Consider the following 23,620-nt stretch of genomic DNA (forward strand, 5'->3'; position numbering starts at 1 on the left):
GAATTACTCATACCCTACAAGGGCATTGACAAAAAAGTAAAACTTAAACTACATTGGAATTTCCAAGAAGCCCACATGGGACTTTATTTTTCCCATCGCATTTCCATTCTACATTCATCATCATGAGTAGTCATCTCGAATGAAAAATTACACGTTATAAGCCACCATAATTTATTTTCCTGCTTTATAATTTCATAAACTTCAAACGCGAGGGGATTCATCATTAAATAATTTGTCTTGAGTTATTGTAATAGTAGCCAGACCCTAAGTCATCCAGGCGAAGAGCATTTCGCAATTTCCAAATTACTTAACCTCTTCTGCGAATCTATAATGAGCCTTACCACTTTAGGAAGATGTCACTCTTTCTGGAAAAGCCAAATTGCCTCGGCGTGACATAGCATCACTCTGTTTTGTATTTAGCTTTGTAGGATTTTGCGTTAGTAGCTATTGAAAAAATATACTATGTGTTTTAGAATTCAGGTTCCTAACTGAAAACATGAATTAAACATCTTTAAAAAAAAATCATATGAACGTATGTTCGTTAATGCTTTATTTAGGAAGTACTCGTGTCTGAATATTTTCATTGTCACCAATTACTAGGTAATAATAAATAAATTAAATGTTCCAATTACTATAATAATGATATATAAACATTAACATTCATATTAAATGTTATAAACCAGGCTAAGCATCTTTCTTCTGTTTCTTCATCATTGCAAGTTCCAATTATCCTTATCTCTAAAAAATTGAGATTAGTGGCCTGGCTTGCATATACTTCATGTTTAATGCACTCCAAAGAAAAAAAATTAGTGGTGATTTAGAGAGCATGACAATACTTATCTTACACTTATGCCGTTCAAACACTACAGCTTTGGAAGAAAGATACTTAGCCTGTCTTAATGCTCAAGGTAATCACTTTGAACAAAATTTAATATGATTGTTAATGTTTGCATCTCATTATTAAAGTAGTGGGAACACAAATTAGTTAATTTATTATAGCCTAAATAATTCACAACAAGGAAAATCAATAGACGCTAATATCTCCTTAACTAGGCAACAATTTTCTTATTATGAGATCCTTAATTAATACTTTCAGTTAGGACACACCCTAAAACATCATTTATAAATCGATGAAATAAAAAAATATTTTAAAATTACTTTGCTACTCTAGAAAATCAGGTTAACACTATTTGTCTTTCAGTGATTAGACCCTTCTGATTCTTCATTTTTAACGCGAGTTCTATTTCTTTTTCTGGACTGATTGGAGTTGTGAGCCAGTAATTTCGACCAAAAAAAATTCTTAGACCAAGAGAGAGTGGAACCAAAGTTTTTTCAATTTTTTTTTTTTAACGCCCTTCTGAAGTGAATTCCTGGATCGTCCCTAGTTACTTTAGGTAACATCGTTTAACCATAAAAATATCATGTATTAAAATCATTTTTATAAAGTTCACTATAGCGAACCAAAGGGATTTATAATTCTAATTATCGTAAGTTATGTTTTATCAAATCTGAACATTAAAATGTTCGAAACATTCTTCATGACAAGCACTAAATACATAAACAATTAAGAGTCTTGTTTTAAAATGAAATTCCTGAATTTATCCAGAGACCAGATTTTCGTGCAATTGCATCATTTGTTTACTAGCTTCAAATCCAGCCCAGCCTCAACAGAAATTTTAATCATGAAAAGGACGTTAAATACAGTACTAGTCTTATATTGCACGTTTTGGATTTACTGCACTATTTTGTCGATTTTCCATAAGGATTTGCATATTTTGGGCTTTAACTATGTATATTATTTTTAGTGATTCATAAAAACAAAAAAATTTTTAAAAAGTCAGGAAACTAACTACTAATAAATATTTAGTTAAATTGTTCATGATACCGGATTAATTATCCCTATCTCGGCCACTAGTGTAAATAAATAAATAATTTGGAACAGTGATGCAGTGATCTGAGAGAGATCAAGACGGGGTAAGACTAAGGGTTGTTTAACACGAGAATAATCGAATCGACCATAAAATAAATAAAAAAATAATAAATAAATAAAAAATCATAGAATTATATTAATCAGTCAAATAATTGATATCATGATATTGAAATAATATTTAGTAGATTGATATTCTGTGTTGTCGGGGAAATACTAAAATAACAATTCTTAATAATAGATAAAAGTAAAATTAATAATAAAAACAATGGCATTTATAAATTTACCAAAATAAATAATTGACTTCTAATGGAAAAAAAAATTAAAATAAAATAAAATTTTAGAGTGACAATAACAGAACTGATAAATATAGAACTTATAATAGGATGTCCTGCAGCAGTCTGGGCTTCAGTCTTCGGGTTGGGGTTGGGTTTCCCAAGTTATAGGTCACTGCTCCTGTAACTGTCGGTAACTGGGAGTGGAACTTAATGAACCTTTTTTTAATGTAATCTTCAATTGTCTCCATTTGTTATTTCCGATGCAATTGGCTGTTTCTTACAAACCAAGGAGAACCCATTGCAGTTCTTACGACTTTATTTTGAAAAGATTTTAATTTTTTCCTTTTAGTAAAGGATGTCGCTCCCAAGAGTTCAGAGCAATACATCAGCAGTGGCCTGAGAATAGTTTTAAAAATAAGACTAGCTGTTTCTGGTTTTAATTTGGATTTTCTATTTAGAATAGGATATGAGTTAATTTTAATCCAAATCTTTAACTGTAAGAGAAGATTTTCATCAATTAATATTATCAAACAATACAGTTGATTTTGCATATTTCGAGTTTTTACTACACGATTTTGCATATTTTGAATTTTTTGCTGTATGAACATCCTGCCACTAACTATAAGTATTGGCACACTACGACACCTGGTACTACTAAACCTCAAATAGAACACCGACATATAACTTGAGGTCAAAGACCATGTCGGAATATGGTTAGCTAATAGAGATAGGTCGAGGTAATGTGCTGCTTCAATTCATCCTTTCACGATCGCTCGTTCAGTATTAGACTTCTCACGCCCTTTGGACCCTTCATAGACCACCTTCGATCAAAGCAGATCTACGACATCGTCGTGATATTCGGTTCAGTAAATTTGAAAATCCGTTTTAGAACATGGCGGTGCTGGTGTAAGACAAGAAAAATTATTACTAGGTTGATAAATTTATTGCTTAAACAATTATATATTTTACATTACAAAGATATGTAAATACGATAGCCATAACATTATCTTACAATTATTAGATTACTCTGTAATCTTTGAACCACCAGTATCACCGACAGCCCCTGTCAAACTATACCATCTGCTACCTATCGTCAATTAGGATTATTTAATGATTGCAATCGTGAAAAATTTCAAATTCCTATTTTCAACGAAATTTCACGTTTTGAAATCCACTGAGTCTGTCCAACTTTATGGCCAATGGCCAACTTTAGCAAAAAAAGTCTGTGTGAACAGCCTACGTCAAAAACCTAAAGTGCGAAACTAAAATTACATATTTAAAAATCAATTTTTCACACTTTTTCGATTTTTACAACAGTTCAAACGATTTTGATTAAATTCAGTGTACCAATCAGATGGCTTTTAATATCAAATAGGTTATTTCCCTTATTAAATAGTCTAACAGGGCTTAAATGGGAATTTAAAAAAAATATTCCTCTAAAGTACTTTTCATTTTGTTTCTTTGAAAATATGAACCATCTCGCATTGTTAGCACAAATAAAAAACAGATAAATATAAACTATGACGGGATTTGTTAATTAACATAAAGAGGTAAGAGAAAAAATATTTCTTCGAGGTTAGTAATAGTAAAATAGATTTATTAATATCGTTTGAAAACCAAAGATTATAGCAAAAAATAATATTATACTTAGTTACATGTATGACCCGTTCATACAAAACATAGGAGACTACATCACTAAACCTATACTAATGGACAAAATGTGAACAAACCTTGAAAACGAATTTTATTTATTTTCTTCAACTAATTGCATTAATTATTTATTATTTATAAGCTATGATTATTTACTTATTGGTTTTTCTAATCAATTTTCCTACAGTTAATTAAATCTGTACCACTACAGCCCATGAAGGGTTAGGGGTGCAGTACTTGCAATACTACAATAATGCAATACTAGACCAATGGTTATGCAAGGAGGTGATTTGGTCAGAATCATACTCGACCGCCAGATTTTTACGCAATTAAGGGTACCTACATAATAAGGTTGGGTGGATCCCGGAGGACTCCTAACCCACATGGCTGACTCAACGGGTAATGGTGACATATAATAATCATCTTCCACAGCCGGATTCGAACTCGGGTCCTTGGAGCTAATAGTACATTGCGTTAACAATGTGCTCCCCACCCCCACAATTTTTCTATTGTTAAAAAGTAAGAATATGTAAAAAAGAAAATTCAAATCACCTCACTGTATCGTGCAAAAGATATTTGCACCCTATCATGTAACGTTTATCAATTATCCCCTTGTGGCGATCTGTGTTTAATAATTAATTAAAATAACTACAAAAAAATGTTAAAGACAGAAAAAAAAAACGTTATGACCAAGAAAAAAACAACAAACCCTAGAAACTACTGTTTCAAATCGAGTAATAGATAGCTATAATTTTAAAATGTTGATTGATGTATCCATAATTATACGAGACGGATAATCATTTTATCCTATCTCCTCTTCGCTGGAGCAGGACTGACATTAACACCCGTAACCCGTGACTAGGGATTAATCCTAACCGAAGAAAAAGAAGCTGATGACCTCGAGGAAGCCACACTCTTACATAAGCGGACAGAGCGTCCCACATAAGAGGTGTCACCGGAGACTCCTGACCCTTGTGTTGTAACTGCATACCGCGGCCGGCTACCGGCTTCCAGCTCTGAGGAGTCAACTCTGTAAATAATAAAGTATTAATAAGCTCATTGCAACGGGGCCATGGTTCGGCCTAGGTTCATGGTGGAATACTCCTTAGATGACTAGCTTGAAAAATTTCACAAGCCAGTGGAAGCTTAAGCTGATATTTTGTTATAAGGTCATGAGGCCATGTTCTTTTCAAACACCGTAGTTTATAAATAAAACTACAGCCAGAATTATTCCACTTAAAAACAAATAGAAATAGAAAGATTTTTGAAAAATAACTTTTCGTAACGAATTCCATGAGCATAAAAATAATTCTGTATAGAGCAAGGCCACAACCCACCTCAGTCACCTTCAGAAAACTGAAAAGGAGTTGGATAAGAGATCTATTAAACTACTTTTTTATCATCTCAGGGATAGTTATAATTGGAAGCTCATATCTTAGTTGACAACTATGACAGATATAATAAATGATAAGTAGGAATACAAAAATTTAACAGTCCTAGAACCTGGAGAAAAAAAAAAGTTATTTCCCCCCAATCATTGATTACTTTAATAAAAACTACTAACAGTTAATAGTTGAAATTTTTGACTTTGGCAATCCTTGTTAGTGGTAATAAAAAATGGCAACTGTTTAAAACTTAACAATGAATTCAATTTTTATTCAGATTTGCATATCCTTAAAACTACCCACAACACTGAAATACATAATTGAACGTCATTTTTTTTTTTTTTTTTTAATATTTATTTATTGCTATTTACAACTGTACATTATAATACATTTAGAAAATCTGATCTAAGTTAAATTGGAGTGTTACAGGCGTGTAGAGAAACTACCCATTGGTAGCACTCTAATGACATTTTACATTAGCTGGTCTCGTGGCCATCTTCTTTTAAGGCGCCTCGGAGGATTGTCAGGAATGGAAGAGGATGCAAGATTAGAAACTAGGGGGTTTGAGTGTTTAGAGAATTTATAATGGAAGGAGTGATATCTGGTTCGGGCTGGATCGGTTACATAGGGAACATTAAGGTCTTTATGTATGATTTTATTTGAGACAAAGTAAGGAGCATTGAGGATTTTACGAGAACGTCATTTAAAATAGAGTAAATATATGAACTATATATAATAGAGATATTTACGTTCAATAGTTTTTTTTCATAAAATAACATTTTTATCAAATAGTGAAAAATCAATACTTTGTAAATTTATTTTTGGCAGATCTCATGGAAACTATTACTCTTACGAACGACGTACAGGTGCCTACAAGCTATCAATTGAGGAGTAGTAGTTGCAGTTCCCATGATATTCGCCTTAATTGATAATTCGCTATTTGGAAAACAATGTTACTTTTCCTCAACCCGAAGACTGAAGCCCAGACTGCTGCAGAAAATTCTGTTATAAATATTAATAAATATAAAATTAATTCATAGTCACACTACCAGAATTTTACTTTTTATTATTACTCATTTTATTTATTCATTATTATTTTTTTTTTTTATATATTTTCTTCTCTCGTCCCTTTTTCAAATTAACTTGTTTCTTTTCACTATTAGAGGGCAATTGTTTGTTTTATTTAAGTTTACCAATATCATTATTTTTTGTTATTAATTTTACATTCATCTTTAATTAAGGAGCATTACTCTTATCTATTTATTTTATTATTTTTTTCTTCTTTTAATAACAACATTGTATATAGTTAGGGGTGTCTTTTGTACGAGACTATACCCCTCAGCCATAATCTACTGTTAAAAAATATACATATATAATATAACGGTTATAACAACCTTGTAAGGCCCATCTGGTATAAAATAAAACATAAAAAAAAAAATGTTACTTTCAGAAAAAACTGTATCTCCAGGAATATTAAACGTTAAGAGCTTATATACCAAATAAATAATGTACTATGAAGTTTTTGGTATCAGAAATTTCAACGATATGGAGTTCTTAATGGAAAATGATCGAACAGTTAAGATTTTCTTGAACAAAATAATCTGCAGGGGGCCTTAACTTTAAATACTTCAATATTAACTGAATAGTCAAGGTAAAAATTGACCCTTCTTCTAACATAATTTTTTTTTTTCTTTACTTGAAAGAACAAAGAATAATGAATGTTTCGTAACTCACAGCCCACACCCCATCTTTTTCCCCCTTACCACGATTGGCAGAGTCATCAATTTTGACTCAACAATATATAGCCTTCATTAAAGTAATAAAAAATTGGGGTAAAATAACTTATTTTATTCTCTTCTCGGGTTCTTGGAATAACACTTAATATGCTGTCAGTAACTAAATCAAAACTCATTTTGTCTAAAATACACAAACGGAGCTGAAGTTATAAGTTTATACCCAAGAATGTTTATACAAACCGAACAAAAACTAATCTGCAACTGTAGCAAAGCAAAAAGGGGCAACTTACAAAGCCTACATATTTATTCAATTAAAATCCATTAACTGATAACACAAGTAGAAATCGTGAATGACAAACACCAATACCGAATCAAAAATGGATGAACTACAGACTCTCTACTTACAACTTCATAAAAACTCGGACTAAATTCGATCAGATTTAACATAAAATGGGTGAGATTGACGTGCCGTATAACTCGATAAGATTGAAAAGGAACTGAATGAGGGACTTGCTTTACTTACGTGACACCATAAAAAATTACTTAAGCCCAAGAAGAATTGAAATGCTTCCTCATTCCTGACCCCTCCATCTTTTTTTTATAAAGTCGATTTATTATGTATAAATCGATTCGCTGCTTGTCAATATATTTTTTTTTCATAATTGTGAATAAAAGTAGAGGTAAAAAATTATTATGAAGGATATCTTTTCAAATTTGTGTCTTATATGCATGACATAATCACAATTACTCAAATAATGAAATTATTTATACTATCTTATAAAAAAAATTGAGGAATCCTGTTTCGCGGTTGTGTAGTAGTTAATTAGTTAAAAAAACAATATTAAAAAAAAATCTTTACATCTCGTATGCGAGAGTTTATTTATTTTATTTTATTATTTTAGTATGTATGGGATTATTCATCACTATTACCTATTGCCCACAACTGTGTGGCAGATTTTAATATCTATCAATAAATAAATCTATCTAAAATAAAATAAAAAAATCTCGAATGCAGGCTGTTTACACGCCATAGGAACTACTAAAACTGCAATAAAAGTCTAGATTTTTGTAATTATGTCTTGGAAACTAAACGCTGTATTTATAAAAAGGGTGTACATATTAAACTTAAAATTTGAAACACTTAAGTGATTATGATAACAAAATATTATTAATTTATTTGTTGTATTTATGTTCTCAATAGGCTGTAACTTTGTTAGAATGGTAAATATAAACTACATGACTTAAATTATACTCTTATTTTATTTAATCCAAATAGCTGTTTGCAACATGAACATTTAAAAAATTAAAATTTCAAAAATAAGCTATATACTTAACATGAAAATTCCAAAAGATGAAATATTAGGTATAGGAATTTTTATAGCTACCTTATTCAACTCTTAGCCAATAACTGATTCCTATCTTATATATCCCATAGCTGTATTAAATGTTGCACGTATTTGTCTCATGGCTAAATCAAGTTACATACAAATAACTATGATACAGATGCAAAACATGTCACATGTCACCAGCATCTAATGTCGGTATACGTCATTAGGGATGCGCTGATGCTTGCAATGGGATGCAACACCAGTATCGATACTTTCCATTCGATACTCCAGTGGTATTATATTTTTTTAAATTATATATAATCGATATTTTATTTACCCCTATGACTTTTTTTTAGTCTTGTTCCCCGCTGCAAGATACATTAATGTACATACTTTTGAAATATGGATTGCTTTTATAATTTTTGTTTTTTCTCATCGGCTCAGCTAGTCGGGTATCGATACCAGTATCAGAAGTATCCATCAACCATATATCCTGTCAATTAATTATTAAAAGAACGAGAGCCCCAAAGCTATTTTTATGAGAAATACTATTTTGAAACCAGCCCTCTTATTAGTATAGTTATCCATACCAATCTTAATAGTATTTGATTTCCAATTTTTTTTTTTTATCTATGGTCTAATAGAAAAATAAGGCAATCTATTTTATCTGCTTTGAGATTAAAGAATATTATTTGCTCCTTGAAAAAAAAATCTTGTACCATCAAGGCTCACAGATGGTATAAGATATTTTTTTTCGTTGAGCAAGTATTTTTTAATCTTAAAACAGATAAAATAGATTGCCTAATTTTTCTATTAACACATAGATGAAATCAACACACCACACATCCAGAATGAATTTCCAATGTAAGAAATTTTAATATTTGGATCCCAATAACCTCCAAAGAGTAATCAGCCCTCAGGCGTATTAAATAGCTGATATACTAGCAATATGTGTAAAAACCTTGGGTGCTGGTATATTGAAATTAGCTGGTATCTAATGTTGTTTCGAAAATAAAAAACAACTTTATTGCGTATTACCCTTTCCCTTCAAGATGTGCAATATGTAAAACTAAATAATTAATAATTACGTTATTTCAAAATGATATATTTGACCTCAAATTTAAAGTAAACAATAAATTAATTTTGTTATAAATAATATATTTTTTATTAAAACGTAAATTAACCTAATCTAAGAAAATTAAAAAAGAATTTGGCTACATTTACTGAGTTTCAACAATGTTTATGTGATCTTTCCTTACATGACATAATAAATACATGAGCTTCATAAGTAACTCTGTGAGAAATCAGCAGGGTATACATTAGCCTAAAATATTTTAACCTCTTAGTCTCCATGTCACCCAAATATGAGCGACGCCTAGACTCCCTCAGATATATATGACACGGCAGCGGATCCCAAACTGGATGCCACAAGAGTATGCCACCGGTTCCATAAGCGAATACCTTTTCTCAAAATATTACAAAACAAAAAATTCATTCCAACATTTCCTTTGCATTGGTTCCCCTTCTAACAATTACGCTACATTTTTTTTAACTTGACAAGGTGCTGCGAAATTGTTTTGACCAAGAAGGGTGCCATGGCTTAAGTTTGGGAACCGTTGGTATATAGTATCATTCTATAATTGTTCTAATAACCTCTTCAACTTAATTAAATAAAATGAAGACTACAGAGGAAAAACCAGGTATCTCACTTTTTCCAAAATGTTCAAGAAAACCAAGTCAATCTTATACAACGATTTTTTTAAACTCCTTTTCTCTTGTTTTTTCATGTGTCCATCATCCAAAAATAAATCAGAAACACCGTTGTTACTTATTTTTTAAATGAATTATTTCGTTTTCCGCTATAGTTTTCGTATGTTCATCTTTAATAATTTTGTTTTAAGAAACTCGACTGATTCAAATTAGACGACAAACAATTTTAAGATACGATGTAATATGAAAAACATGATGTAATAACTTCGGATCATCTTTAAGTTTTTAGGAGTCTGAAATTGCACATGGGATACTAAACATGTTAACTTTAATTTTTTAAGGTACCAAAAGGACGTAATATACCAAATGGCACAAATCGGATACTTTTTGCTCAATTCGGAATTGAGATGTGAAACAATGTTTAAATTTATTGGAGTTCCTTTTCATTGCCTTCAAATCTAAAAAAAAATATACTTTCCTCTTTCCAAACGGTACCAAAACATTTGGTCAAAATATTCACGTGTAATTAAAGATTCAAGTTCATATACGAAAATGTTCAAACTAACTATTCCAAAAAAAAATTTGTATTTGGTCAAATGATACACGCGCAAAATAGACTTCAGATGAGATGAAATGAGAAAAATTTTAATTTTTTATTTTTGTTGGAAATTTGTATTTAATGGTTATTATGAGAGTCATTACTCTCATCAGTATATGAAGTTAATTTTTTTTTTCAATTTTATAGCATTCTTAAATTAATTAAAACGCCCTACCTGTTCATTTAATAACACAAGTCTACAAAAATAAACGATTGAAATTTTTCTCATCAGCCCAAGAGAGTGATTTTGTTTGAAACTAAATACTTTAATTATAACTTGTATTCTAAGACAAAATACGAATTTGTTGGTAACGTCGGAAAGATCTTTTTTTTCCCCTTTCACTTAGGTATATCTGAAATATATAATTGGGGAAAGTATTGTGACCGTGTAGAATTTCCAATTCGAGTTTTTGACGGAAATACACGTTTTGAGTTCCCAGAGACCAAGTGACCTAGTCTCGCAAAATGCTCTGTGTGAACAAGCTTGGTCAAAAACTAGAAGTCGTGCGAAACTGAAATTAAATATTTAAGGCGGATATAGGCCTGGGATATGATAGCAACTTTTTCGATTAAATCTACCAACCGGAAGTTCCACTATATAGAATCGATTTTTCAATTTTTTTTTCTCGAAAACAACATTAACTGTTTTGATTAAACTCGACATGTTAATGAATAATTAAATGGTATTTGATATCCGCTCTTATTCTCATTTAAATAATCTGATAGGGCTTAAATGATGAATATTTAAAAATCTTCCACAAAAGTACCTTTAATTTTATTTAATTAACAAATCCTAACACTATCCTTACCACGTATCCCGATGACACATGTGTGCTCACAGTCGCCAAAAGGCAATCCAAGGTATCCTTCACATAGCATACCTCCTATATGCACGTACCAAATACCCACTAAAATCTTTACAGGAGGGTATGAAAAAAAAAAAGTGCTCACAGTTAATAATAGCCCTTTGATTGCATCCCAAACTCTCCAGTCCCATATCACAACCCTCGAAGAATGGTGCCGAAATTTGAGGATTAAAATAAATTCCAACAAATCACCTTTACTCTTCGTCGATACCTGCCGACTGCCTTACAGTATACTTTAATAATGTTACTCTTGTAGAACAGATCCGCTACCTTGGACTACACCTTGACCAACGACTAACTTGTAATCCTCACCCTAGACTGAAAAGATTGGAAACTGCACGTTGGTTCCGACAATTACAGCACTTACTAGATAAACGGTTTAAACTTCCGATTCATTACAAAAGACTGATCTACATGAAAACAATAGGCCTATCTAGGCATAGAGAGTTGAGCTTTGGGGCTCCACTAAACCTTCAAATTCCTTTCGTATTCAATCCTTAAAATCCAAATCGTCAATGCTCCTTACTGTGTTACAAATAAAATCATTCATAAAGACTTAAATGTTCCTTACGTAACCCATCTATCCCGAACCAGATACCAATCCTTCCATTATAACTCCTTAACCACTCAAACCCTTAGTTAACATTAGTTTCTAATCTTGCTTCCGCTTTCACTCCTGACCTCCGAGGCGCCTGAAAAGAAGATGACCTCGAGACCTGATATTGTAAAAATGTTTTTAGAGTGCTACCAATTGGTAGTTTCTCTACATGCCTGTATCATACCATTATAATCATACAAATTTACTAGTTATATTTTATGTACTACAGTTGTAAATCTCAATAAATAAATAAAATATTTTGTTTAGTTGAAAAAATTAAAAAGTTCTCATTTTTATTAATAATAAACAATCATATAGTACTGACCGCTACGGTACGGTCATTTTATTTTATGACCAAAAAACCAACAATTTTATTGAGAGTTCTAAAATAATCTACAGTACAAAATGCTAAAGTAAATAAGAATATAGATTAGGGCCTTCGAGTTAATTTTATTTTAGCCTTAAATATTATGGAGCAAAATGTTTATTAAGGAAAATATTTGCTAGCCGGCAGTTCTGTTTAGAGTTCTGAAAATTATCTCTCATAAGCCAATTGCCACAGTAAATAGAAAAAAAGTTCTAGTTCCTCTAGCTTGCATTTCTTTTTTTAAGGAAATGTTGTGAGCTAGATTTTTTCTAAAAAAATTGTTTTCCACAATCGACAGTTTTGTTGAAAGTCCTGATAGCCCACCTAAGAATTCTAAAAATTGTGCAATAACAAATCGTTAAAGTTATTAGGAATAAAATCCTAGGACCAGTAAGTTGGTTTTTTTTCTTAGTATTTCTAATATATTTGAGAATGATATTTATTAAGATATTTTTTTGCTTGCCAGCTACTGTGGTGAAAGTTCTGGTAGCCTCATAGTAAAAAAAAATCGCTACAAAGATCTAGGCCTTCAAACTTGTATTTTTAATATTTCCGAACATAATGTTTAATAAAAAAATGTGTTCCCTTGTTGATAGTTTTGATAGTTCTGAGAGCTTCCTTAATTGTTAAAAAAATATCTGCACTATGTACTAAACCTACATTAGTTATGATAATAGAAAAAAGCTGGAGTACAAACTTAGTAATCTTTAATACTTTCATTAACAGATAATAAAATAAACATTGTAGTTGGTGCTATTCCCTAAAATTATGTAATACTGAATATATGATACAGGGAATTTGGAGTTCAGATCGGTACGTTGTGCTATGAAATTAATAGTTTACTTTGCAAATTATGATAATTTGTAAAAAAAAAAATTAAATGACTGACACACCCACAGCCGATAAAAGCATACAAAATTCTGCGATGACGCCGACAACAACCGATGACCTTTGAACCGGACTATCTACCGATTATCACCACCGAATAGTCTGGTAAACAAGACCAAAGGACATTGCGGGTGGTAAAGAAAAAAATGTTTAACCGCCAATATCAGAGGTCGGAGGGGTCAACCTTGCGAAAGCCCGCCAAGATAGTCGCTCTACGGTCCTTGAGTTGCCATATCTCTACGCTTAGATAGGCTACGAGCCGTTCAAAATGTGCAATGAATCGTAGACTAATTTGCATTATCGTTTCACCTTCACTGCATACCAGGCCGATTCATATCCTTCGACTTGTAAAGAAGCATCAAGCTTTCTCAAGGTCAATCTACTGTTTCCACGAAAAAGGACGTTAGGTTGGGTTATTACCAGTAGTTATCTTTAATAGAATTGAACTTTACTGCAACAAAAATATAGTCTTTACACGCCTTCCAACCAAATGAGCATGAACCCATTACCGTGGTTATAATTATTTGAAGTATCATATATTCATGCTCCATAGATGGACCTTAACAGAATTATTATCATGGCCGGTTTTAAATTTTAGACATTTCAAGATTTTATCCCGTCTATCTTTTTACATTGGAGGGGAGAAGGAAAGGCAATCAGCCATTTTTCTTCAAGAAATTAATCTTATTTTTATCACATAATAACATCAGTTATAACTTAACAAGACTTATCGTAAATCACAATAAACATTTTCTTAGTTATATAAACCAATATTTTTCTAGCGAGTGACTTCTGGTATTGGGCCCCCTTCGTGGAACCTAGTGGGTCCACAGGGTGGGACCTAATGGAGTGCACAGGGTGAATCTGGAGCTTATTTTTATGAGACCATTGCAAATGGCAAAATCACCAATCCTCAAATTAAAAAAACAAAACATGAAATTCAAAATTTCATAAATACATACTACTACAACCTATGAAGCCTGTTTTTTTTTTTTGTTAATCTCCCCCTTCCCTCTCCCCCATGGTCGTGTCTGACATTCTAGAGGTTATCCTATAGGTAACCAAAATATTTTAACAAGCGTGGAAAGGTTAGGTTTTCATTCTGTGGGGCCGGTATGAAATAAAAGTCAACCTGTCCAGGCAGGAATCGAACCGGCCCCATTGTACTTTCGAGGTTGCTAAGGTGACCCCTCTGAGTTCAGTTAATAGAAAGGGATTGCCGACCCATCTCCGTCCTGCCAAAAACTTAAACTTAAGACAGAGGTGATTCACTGAGTGATAACTAATAATCTTTTTCCCGAATCAAAGATCAAAACAAAGGATCAGTAATCAAAACAAAAAGAGCCACCGGTATTTATTCCAGAAGGAAGCTACTGCTCCAGTGTGGAACTCAATTATTTGATCGTCCATGGTCTAGTTTCAAAAATACGAAATTATAAAAAACATTCAGTAATCCAGCAGTACTCGCTCATAAATTCGGATGGTAAAACCGTTGTTTAAACAATGTGTATCTAAACTGTGCCCTTTAACAACTAGGGAACCTCATTAGAATTACATTCTTCGTGTGAACTTATGAAAAGGTCTACTAACTCGTGAAAATTCCTGAGACGACCTGTCGCCAGTCGTGAAGAATTCTTTCCCCGCACAAGGGTGACGCCATCAAGAAAGGACTACACCCTCACTGACCTTCCGAAGACCCCACACACCCCGCAGGGGGATGCGAGTCGTGGCATTTGTGCGTGGTATCGTCCATGACATTAGGAACTCAGGGGTGAAAGGTACGGAGCTTCCAGTGTGACTACTCCCTGGAGTCCAGTGGTGACTTCTCCTCCGCCAGATGAACACTTCCAAAACCGCAGGGTCTCTACATCCGCTCGGTCCTGCCAACTTACAGGTTATACTTCTCTTATCATTATTTCGACTTGATACATAAATATTACTAACTATTTCGAACTTAAAGATTTGCAATTATTACAAATAAAACGCAAACTTCTATTGATTCTTTCTCTCGAGAATCCTTATGTTTATCCAACGTTTCAGCCACCAGGCCCTTAAAAGTGATGCGTCCAAGTTTAAAATTTGTTTTATTACGGGTTGTTATTCCCAAGTTGATTCATAAACAATCATACTTAGATTTCAAGCACATTAACGATTTATTTTTAACTAACTATTTTAATGCTTTTTAAAGACTTGATACATAAATATTACCAACTATTACGACGATAATTTTTCTAATTATTTTTCTTCAATTTATAATGTATAAAGGAAATATAGTATTGAATAGTCAGTTATTTAGCGAGCATTGTAACATCACGAGTCTGAACTATGGGTAATTACTTATGTCTTAACTGTAAATTAAGTGAGTAATATTTTTTGAAAGTTTTTAATAATAGAAACACGTAAATAAACCTACAGATTTACTTAAAATTTTTTGTTTATTTCTATATCGTCAGTGTATACGTCAGTCCCAAGATAAATAAAATAATGATGAATAATGAAAATAAACTATATTTATCTTGGATATGAACATCGGTTGTTTATTTTCTTTTATATATATTTACTTATTACCAGATCGGCAAAAGACACCTCTAACTATAAACAATCTTATAATTACTATATAATTTTAAATAATAAAAATAAATTATTTAAAAAAATCATAAATAAATAATAATAATAAGTTTGCTATTGAAGAGTAGGTGGAAAAAATTAACACATAAAACAAATAATATTTATGGAATTAATGAAATGAATAACTGACTTATTATATAATGGAAAAAAATGAGAAAAAATAAAATTATACATTAATATATATTATAAGCCAAGGGAATCCCGGAAAGAAGTCGTGAGAAGTGTGACTGATGGAATAGAAGTACTTCAAGCTAAGCCATTGAAGTTGGTACTTAAAAATGGTATAAAAAAGTAGTTTAATTTCTTTTTAATCGCTACAATTAAATTTAAATCTTAGTTGAAATAGTATTATCTAACACTTACGTGATGGCTGGTAATAAATTAAATCTAGAAATAATTACGGACTAAATAAAGCATAAGCTAGGAGATACTGTGATAATTGTAACGAAGATGTTACACCGAATACTTCTCGATACAATGAGAAATTTAAGAGTTTGAGATCTTAAAATTGGTGATGAAATAAAGGTGAGTTTAAAGGTATGATATTTATTAATATTTCGCCGTTACAAAATTACCCCATCTTAACAGAAACGTAAAGATGTAATTTTTAAAACTATTGGACTCCTGATTTTCCTTTACGGGTGTGAAATATGTCAACTTTCGTTACAAAATGAACAATACCTTAACTACAGTGTTACACAACCGGTTTAAAAACACAGTTTGCATAATTTATTTTAATATTGTAAGTATATTATCGCTGATATCTTGCAATTAATTTTATTTTAATTATCAAAGCCATTTTAACTCCTCTGGGGCCGTAATACAGAAGTTTACAAAACAGACCCATTAGTCAAACTTTCTTTTATTTCACTAATAAATTCCTTTCTGATTCACGAGATTTATAAATCGATGCTAATAAATTCAATCCATTAATTTTTTTTCTCTCCTTTATAACTCTAATTCGTCAAATTAAAGTTCGAAAAACTGGCCGATAGAATCCTTTATTCGATACAGTCCAATCCTAATTAACCATAATGGGCTTTGAAACTGATAAAAATGGACAATTTCTTAGTCAATTTAAAAATTTACTGGGCACATAACTGAGGCATAAATTATCAAACGAGTTACAATGGCAAACGCCGAAAGTGGAGAGATAAGCAAGTAGTGATGGATGTTTTCATTTTCAAAAGTTGTTTTACTTATTCGGCAGATAACTTTCTTTCCCTGAGACCAATCAGTATAATACGTAGCCACGATATGTAGAGGATTAATGAGGTGTGAAGTCTTCTCCAATCTGTAGAGGATTAAGGTTGTTCAAGTTACCTGACCCGCCCCATTGCCTGTATAACGGACTCGCCTATTACCATTGTCTAAATGTTCTGCAACTTTATTTTAATTCTACATATAAGTTAAATGAAAATGAATCCAAACGCGACCGAAATGCCTTATTATATTGTAGAATTATAAAATGAATATTCAAATTGAAATAAAAAAAGTTACACTGTGAGACAGTGTTAGCAGGTGAAAACTTTTTGCAGGTATCAAGGGTTTTGTTAGGTTCTCTGAGCCAACTTAATCTTCTGGGTATCATGGCTGAGCAGAAAGACAATAGGCTATGTGTTATCTTTTGCATACAGTCAGAAATGTATCCAAAAAGACGATAGAAGAATGATGAGAACGCCCATGGCCTCTCACTCTGCAGTGGCCCTTAACATACAAAAATTAAATCAATGACTAATTATTTACAAACTAAGTTATAGTCTTAGGGATCCCAATATTTCTTCTTTGGGGTCATTCTATACCTTCCAAATCCTTGGGCAGCCTCTGCGCTGACCAAGAGGTGCCAGGTAATATCCATGCAATATCCTATCAATTTTGGCCTCACAATAGCATATCTCTGATGACCCTACAACTATAGATAGTGCTATTCAAACTGTTTTTGGTTATATTCACATTTAATCTGGTTTGTCAAAAGTGTGATCTCAGATAAGAAACTATTGTTTAGAAATATAATTCTGAAGGTCTAGAGAAAATTGCTTAGCTTGATTTTTTAACTCTGTGGTGAAGAGTAGATAGCAAGTGATTCTCCATACTCATTCATGGACAGCTTAGAACTCAATTGTTGCATCTTTCTTTGGCTTTAATTCACCTGGATCTCAAATAGTGGTGATGAAGACACACAATGACCAAAGATAGATGACCCAAAGCGTGGGTGTGGTCTCTTTCATTCCTACACCCACAGATCCACTCGATTTGGAACAATTAGAAAGTTAAGCTGTGCAATACAGATTCAGGTTGGTGCAGGGAAAGAGAGACAATATCAGCTTTATTAAAGAATCATTCTAATGACTGTTTAAAATCCCCCCTCACTCTTTGTCTAAGAAATGTTTTTTTTAAATTACTTCTATTTCGATTTTTTGAAACAGCCTTATTGCATAAGGAGATCCACCATTTATAATTTTACCTTAATCGACATTATTGCTTTTGAGATATAATGATCAATAAAAATAATAGAGTATTTGATTAAATAAATCAAATTAATTTAATTGTTAATGAGTAAACAGAATTATTTGTTTTCAAATATAAAAGTAATTATTCCATTATCTTTCACATAATCTCAAAATATTAATTTTTTCTTTTAAGATATTACATAAAGATTAAATAGTCCCTAAAATAGCAGTAAATAATCAATTAGCCAGTGTTTCGCTCAAAATCAGGTACATCAGAGAACAGAAAATCAGACTATCTTAGTTCAACATATAATGAGTATACAAGCCTTTTAAAGCCAAAGTGGTGTAACTCCACTTTTTATAAAATCTTAGCTAATGATGGAAATGAATTCGAAATATGTAAAACTACCAAGTGCTATAGACTAGACAATCAGTAATTATGAGAGATAGTTGACCGTGGATGACTTAAACGAGGAGAAGATGGTTGGGGCTGCGATCAAAATAAAACACAAATTAGTTGATGAACTTATTTAATCGTGCCAATGTTTTGGCTAAAATTTCTAGACTTCATCAGGGCTAAGAACAGAATAAAATAACAACCAATGAATACAGAAAAGAAAAAAGAAAATGTAAACAGAATGACAGAATGGAATTAATAAAATTATTTAATTTATGTCATTCTGTTTATAAGCATTGGCTGGTCAGTAATTTACGACTATCTGAGAGACTTAAGTTTTTTTTTTTTTTATAATATTCCAATAGTACTGTAACAGTAATTTTTGTCTATTTTCCTGTTAATTAATTCATTTTTCTGTTTTGTTTTCAGAGAACTCGTACTGATGCAGTTTATAAAATAGAAGCTGTTGGAAGTCGAGATAGTGTTAAGAGTATTTTCACATGGAAAGTTCTGAGATGGGTTTTAATTCCATCTATGATTCTTCTCCTCCTGGGAACAGCTGTATACACAATAATTTGTAAGCTAATCTAATAATTTCAATACCAATTCTATAAAGAATTAACAAACAGTAAATTTAATTTATTTTATCTCCATTAAAGGGGCTAACCAAGAGGAACCCAAGCTGATTTTTGATTCTAACAAAACAACTGAAGGTCTATTGTTTGATATAGGAGCCGATTCAAGCTATGGACAGTTACCAGGTAATAATAATGATATTTTCATCAATTGACCTAAGTTTTAAACAAATTAACATTTCACTTGTCGCAAAAAATTTGAAAGATGACTTAGTAATGAGTTTAGCTAGTAACTCTTTAATTCTTTAAATCCCCCAACCTGCTATCCTCCTAGCCTAAGGATGTAACGTTCCTTGTCAAAAGTACTCACAGTTCATATTTCAAAAGTGAAGGCAATATTTACGCTTAGGTGTACATAACTCACAAATAGAGCAAATGGTTGTAGGAGAGAAAACAAACGTTAAGTAATTTCCCTAATTCAAGCAAATGCTGTTTCTGATTAGATTATTGTAATTTTATTTTACAAAATATTATGATGGTTAAATTTAGGTCCAAGGGTATAATATATTATATTACCTACTTTCAAAATTGTTATGTTATTGTTTTATTTTTTCATGCAATTTTTGATCTATTGCATTTATATTTTGCTATTTTAATAAGTTTTTTTTTTTAATTTCTATGATATTTAAAGCAATCTTGTGTGTATTATTAGACCAAATACAAGAGGCATCTCATAGATGACACAAACTACTTATCTACTTCTAGGAGGTGTGATTACTGGAGTGTTAAAAACCTGTACTACAGCCCATGAAGGGTCTTGGGTCCATTTCTCAGTAAGAAACTACTGTTTCTTGACCAATGGTTATACTAGGAATTGATTGGTTAGCATCCAAACTCAATATCCGGAGTAAGAGTCTCTTCTTTGCAGAGTTTAGGTGTGGCTTAGAAATGTCTTTGAACCTCAGATTCTACCCACAGCTGTTATAACAAAATAAATAAATGATCAACCACAGCCAGATATGAACACAGACCAAGGAATTAAGAGTCCAGTACCTTATCCACTGAGCTACCCAATTCCCCTAATATAAATATTGAGTTTAATTAAATAGAGTAAAAGGCAATGATCTCTAAAACGCTACATTTTTTATAAAACTTGTATACATCTTAAATATGATAAGTTGGAAAAAATAAATAAATAAAAGGCAGTGACTAAGAGATAACAAAAAAATTTAAGGCAGCCCAAAAACACAATGCTAAGTTGTGAGATAAGAAGGAAGTAGGAATTCTTTTATCTTTGAAGAATTCTCTCTTGCAAAAGAGACCTTGTTTTATTCATAGAGCTATTTTATTATAGAGTCTGACAGCTAAAAGAAATCTTAAGTATTCAGCTTAGGTACAATACAAGCAATTTTTTAATATACTTTAAATGTATATTTAAGATCAATATTTTATTACCTTGACCAAGCAAAGATTTAAATTTATTTTTAATTGCTTATAGGTAAACCACCCCAAGACCCTCCTCCAGAGGTAACGGAACCACCTAATGATTTACTTACAAGTGATATGGATGAGTTTGATGGAAATGATACCGACAGCTACATGAAAGAAGAAGTCTCATTCATCGACAGGCTGATTTCAAGCTTTCAAGAGAATTCCAAAAAACAAGGAACACCTCATGAAGGATTAAGTGTCAAGCAGTTCACAAGCCTTGGCGAGACAGGTTTACGAAGGATACCAAATGGCCATAAATATGGAGAATATCAGGTAAAATCACAAAACTTAGTTTAAATTTTTCAGACCAACATAGAGATAATATATAGGAAATTATTCAGTAATCAGACTAATTTAATCTATCTATTAACATTAATCTTTTCTGAATTTTTAAATGTTTTTTTTTAATGAGCAAACTAGATCTTAATTTTTATTTTATTTTTTAACAAACTAGTGTTATTCTAAAAATTTACATTTTTATTTATATTTAACATCAGATATTTTAGAATAATATATTATTGATAATTTTTAATTAGAAGATTATTGATTGACTGTATGTAGTTGATTGTAAGAAGATGGTCCGGACGGCAATCAAGAAAGGTACAAAATAGCATAAATAATATTTATTAGTGACCAACGTATGCCCCAATTTGCAGGGCTTCATGAGTGCTAGATGAGAACAAGAACTTCAGTTATTTCATGACTCTTTCTATCTTTTAATTGTACAATATTTGTTATTACTTCACTACTCATTGCTCCAGTCGTATATTGGACATTACATGTTTATTTTTATTTGTATATTTGGTTCACAATGTTTGTATCATTTCCTGATAAAGCCCTGCAGAGTGGGTTGAAAGGTTGGTAACTAATAAATAGTTTTTCTCCTATTTTATACTTCGTGTGAGCACTACCCAGACCATCTTCCTACAATTATTTATAGTACATATTTTATATTTGAACATTTCATTCATTCAATTCTTTAGTTACAAATACTTTAATTTCTGTTCAAAACAGTCACTTCCAACAATGACAAAGTATTTGGAAAGGAGTACAACAGTTCTACCAGTATCACCCACTCTACCGAGTCTACAACCCAAAGGCGCTCCAACTCCAACACAGCCACCATTCAATTATTCAGAAAGTAAGTAATGTCATATTTCTTAATTTTATTTTTAGATATGCAATTTAATTAAAAAATAACAGATGCCAGTTGGCTGTGGGAGTAGAACAAGATAATTTCTTAGTCAGAAATCAGTCAAAAATAAACAATAGTAGTATTATTTTAAAAATAAATCAGTCAATGTTTCATTCACACAATGTTCACCAGAACAACACCAAAATGTCAAACTAATATCTTTATTGGGCACTTTGTGCATTTGAATAGGGTAATGAACTGGTGGAGAGAGAAAACTTATAGATTTTTGCCTCTCCAACAATTTCTGGTAACAGATATTTACATTCTTAAACAAATAAAATAATTTTAAAAAGTTAAGAAATTAATCACAGACGTGAATTTCTATATTACTCTATTTCAAAACAATCTGATTTCAATTTTTTCCTATATAAAAAAAAAGGAAGAGCTCACATTTTAAGTAAACATATGTTTTTTTTTTAAAGGAATATAAAAGAAACAAAAATTCTAACTTGTAAAATTAAATCAAACCTCTTTAATTCTGAAACTTGAAACTTAAAATTGTGCTGTATCGGCCTTAAGAGTTTGTCGATGTTTCGCCATGAATTAGTCTTATATTGGTTGGATTAATTAAGTCATTGTATAATAGACTCTAACCAGTTTAATGAATTTTCAATGTACAAATAAAACACAATATTAAACAACTTGAAAGAATTTAGAATTAATGTTTACCATTATTTATACATTTCTACATTATCAATTATCTTACTTAAATAAATAAATATATTTAAAGAACAGAAACAAGCTTGTTAGCTTAATAACTACTTTTTTATATTTATAAAAAAAAGAGATATGAATCATAACTCATACATGTTTTTCCCAAATGAGAGTTGAATGTCTTGCTGATAAAATAGAAAGAAAATAATTTGATATTGTATTATTTCCTATTTGATCTCTGTATAGCAGATCTATTAATATCTTCTTTTTTTTTTTTTTTTTTTAAATAACACTCATAGTAGATAAATGAAATATGCTGCACATTTATAGGTAACTGCCACTCACCTCAGCTCTCCATGTGTCGAGGAATAATTCCATGGGATTTGACCACAGTGCCTAATCTACCAGGTATCACTTCTATGACTTCACTTCAAGAAGCCATGCCATACTTCGAGTTGGTACTTGAGTCAGGTTGTAGCCCACGCGCGAGGGCTTTTCTCTGTTCGCTACTTGAACCGGAATGTCAACCAATCGGTAGGACAGTCATACCACCTTGTCGAAAGGCCTGCAAAGGTAAATTATATTTATTAAACTTTTCAGCTCACTATGAATGCATTATAAGGATTATAGTATTTAAATTCTGATATTTAAAATTATTAGCATCAACATTTTATTAAAATTTATTTCTGAAAGGCAATGATATGGTTCAATATTGTCATAAATTCTGTATTATGGACTTTATTACTAGATCTAACCAATGTTAATTTATCTAAGGTTTATTACTAATTAAAATCTGATGAAGTGTATCCAAGATGATATATCTTACATACATCTGAAATCAATCATATCCTGTCATGAATAATAGGCCATACTGTGATGTATAAATTTTTTCTTTTAAG

General features: G+C 31.4%; 1 protein-coding gene across 4 annotated transcripts in view; it reads left to right on the forward strand.

Moving 5' to 3' along the window:
* LOC106677504 (atrial natriuretic peptide-converting enzyme) overlaps nt 1-23,620 on the forward strand; it is a 284,835-nt gene that overhangs the window by 258,574 nt on the left and 2,641 nt on the right. For 3 of the 4 annotated variants that reach the window (XM_014415483.3, XM_067050075.1, XM_014415480.3), the window contains 5 exons: nt 19,236-19,383; nt 19,466-19,567; nt 20,880-21,145; nt 21,887-22,013; nt 23,052-23,294. In XM_014415483.3, the coding sequence (XP_014270969.1) occupies nt 19,236-19,383; nt 19,466-19,567; nt 20,880-21,145; nt 21,887-22,013; nt 23,052-23,294 (886 nt within the window). Of the gene's footprint in view, nt 1-15,094; nt 15,226-19,235; nt 19,384-19,465; nt 19,568-20,879; nt 21,146-21,886; nt 22,014-23,051; nt 23,295-23,620 lie in introns of those variants that run through there. The other variant, XM_014415482.3, reaches the window with a different exon arrangement.

Source organism: Halyomorpha halys, unplaced genomic scaffold (genome assembly GCF_000696795.3).
Source record: "Halyomorpha halys isolate HHAL.00 unplaced genomic scaffold, Hhal_1.1 Scaffold100.1, whole genome shotgun sequence".
In the NCBI taxonomy this organism is placed as follows: Eukaryota; Metazoa; Arthropoda; class Insecta; order Hemiptera; family Pentatomidae; genus Halyomorpha; species Halyomorpha halys.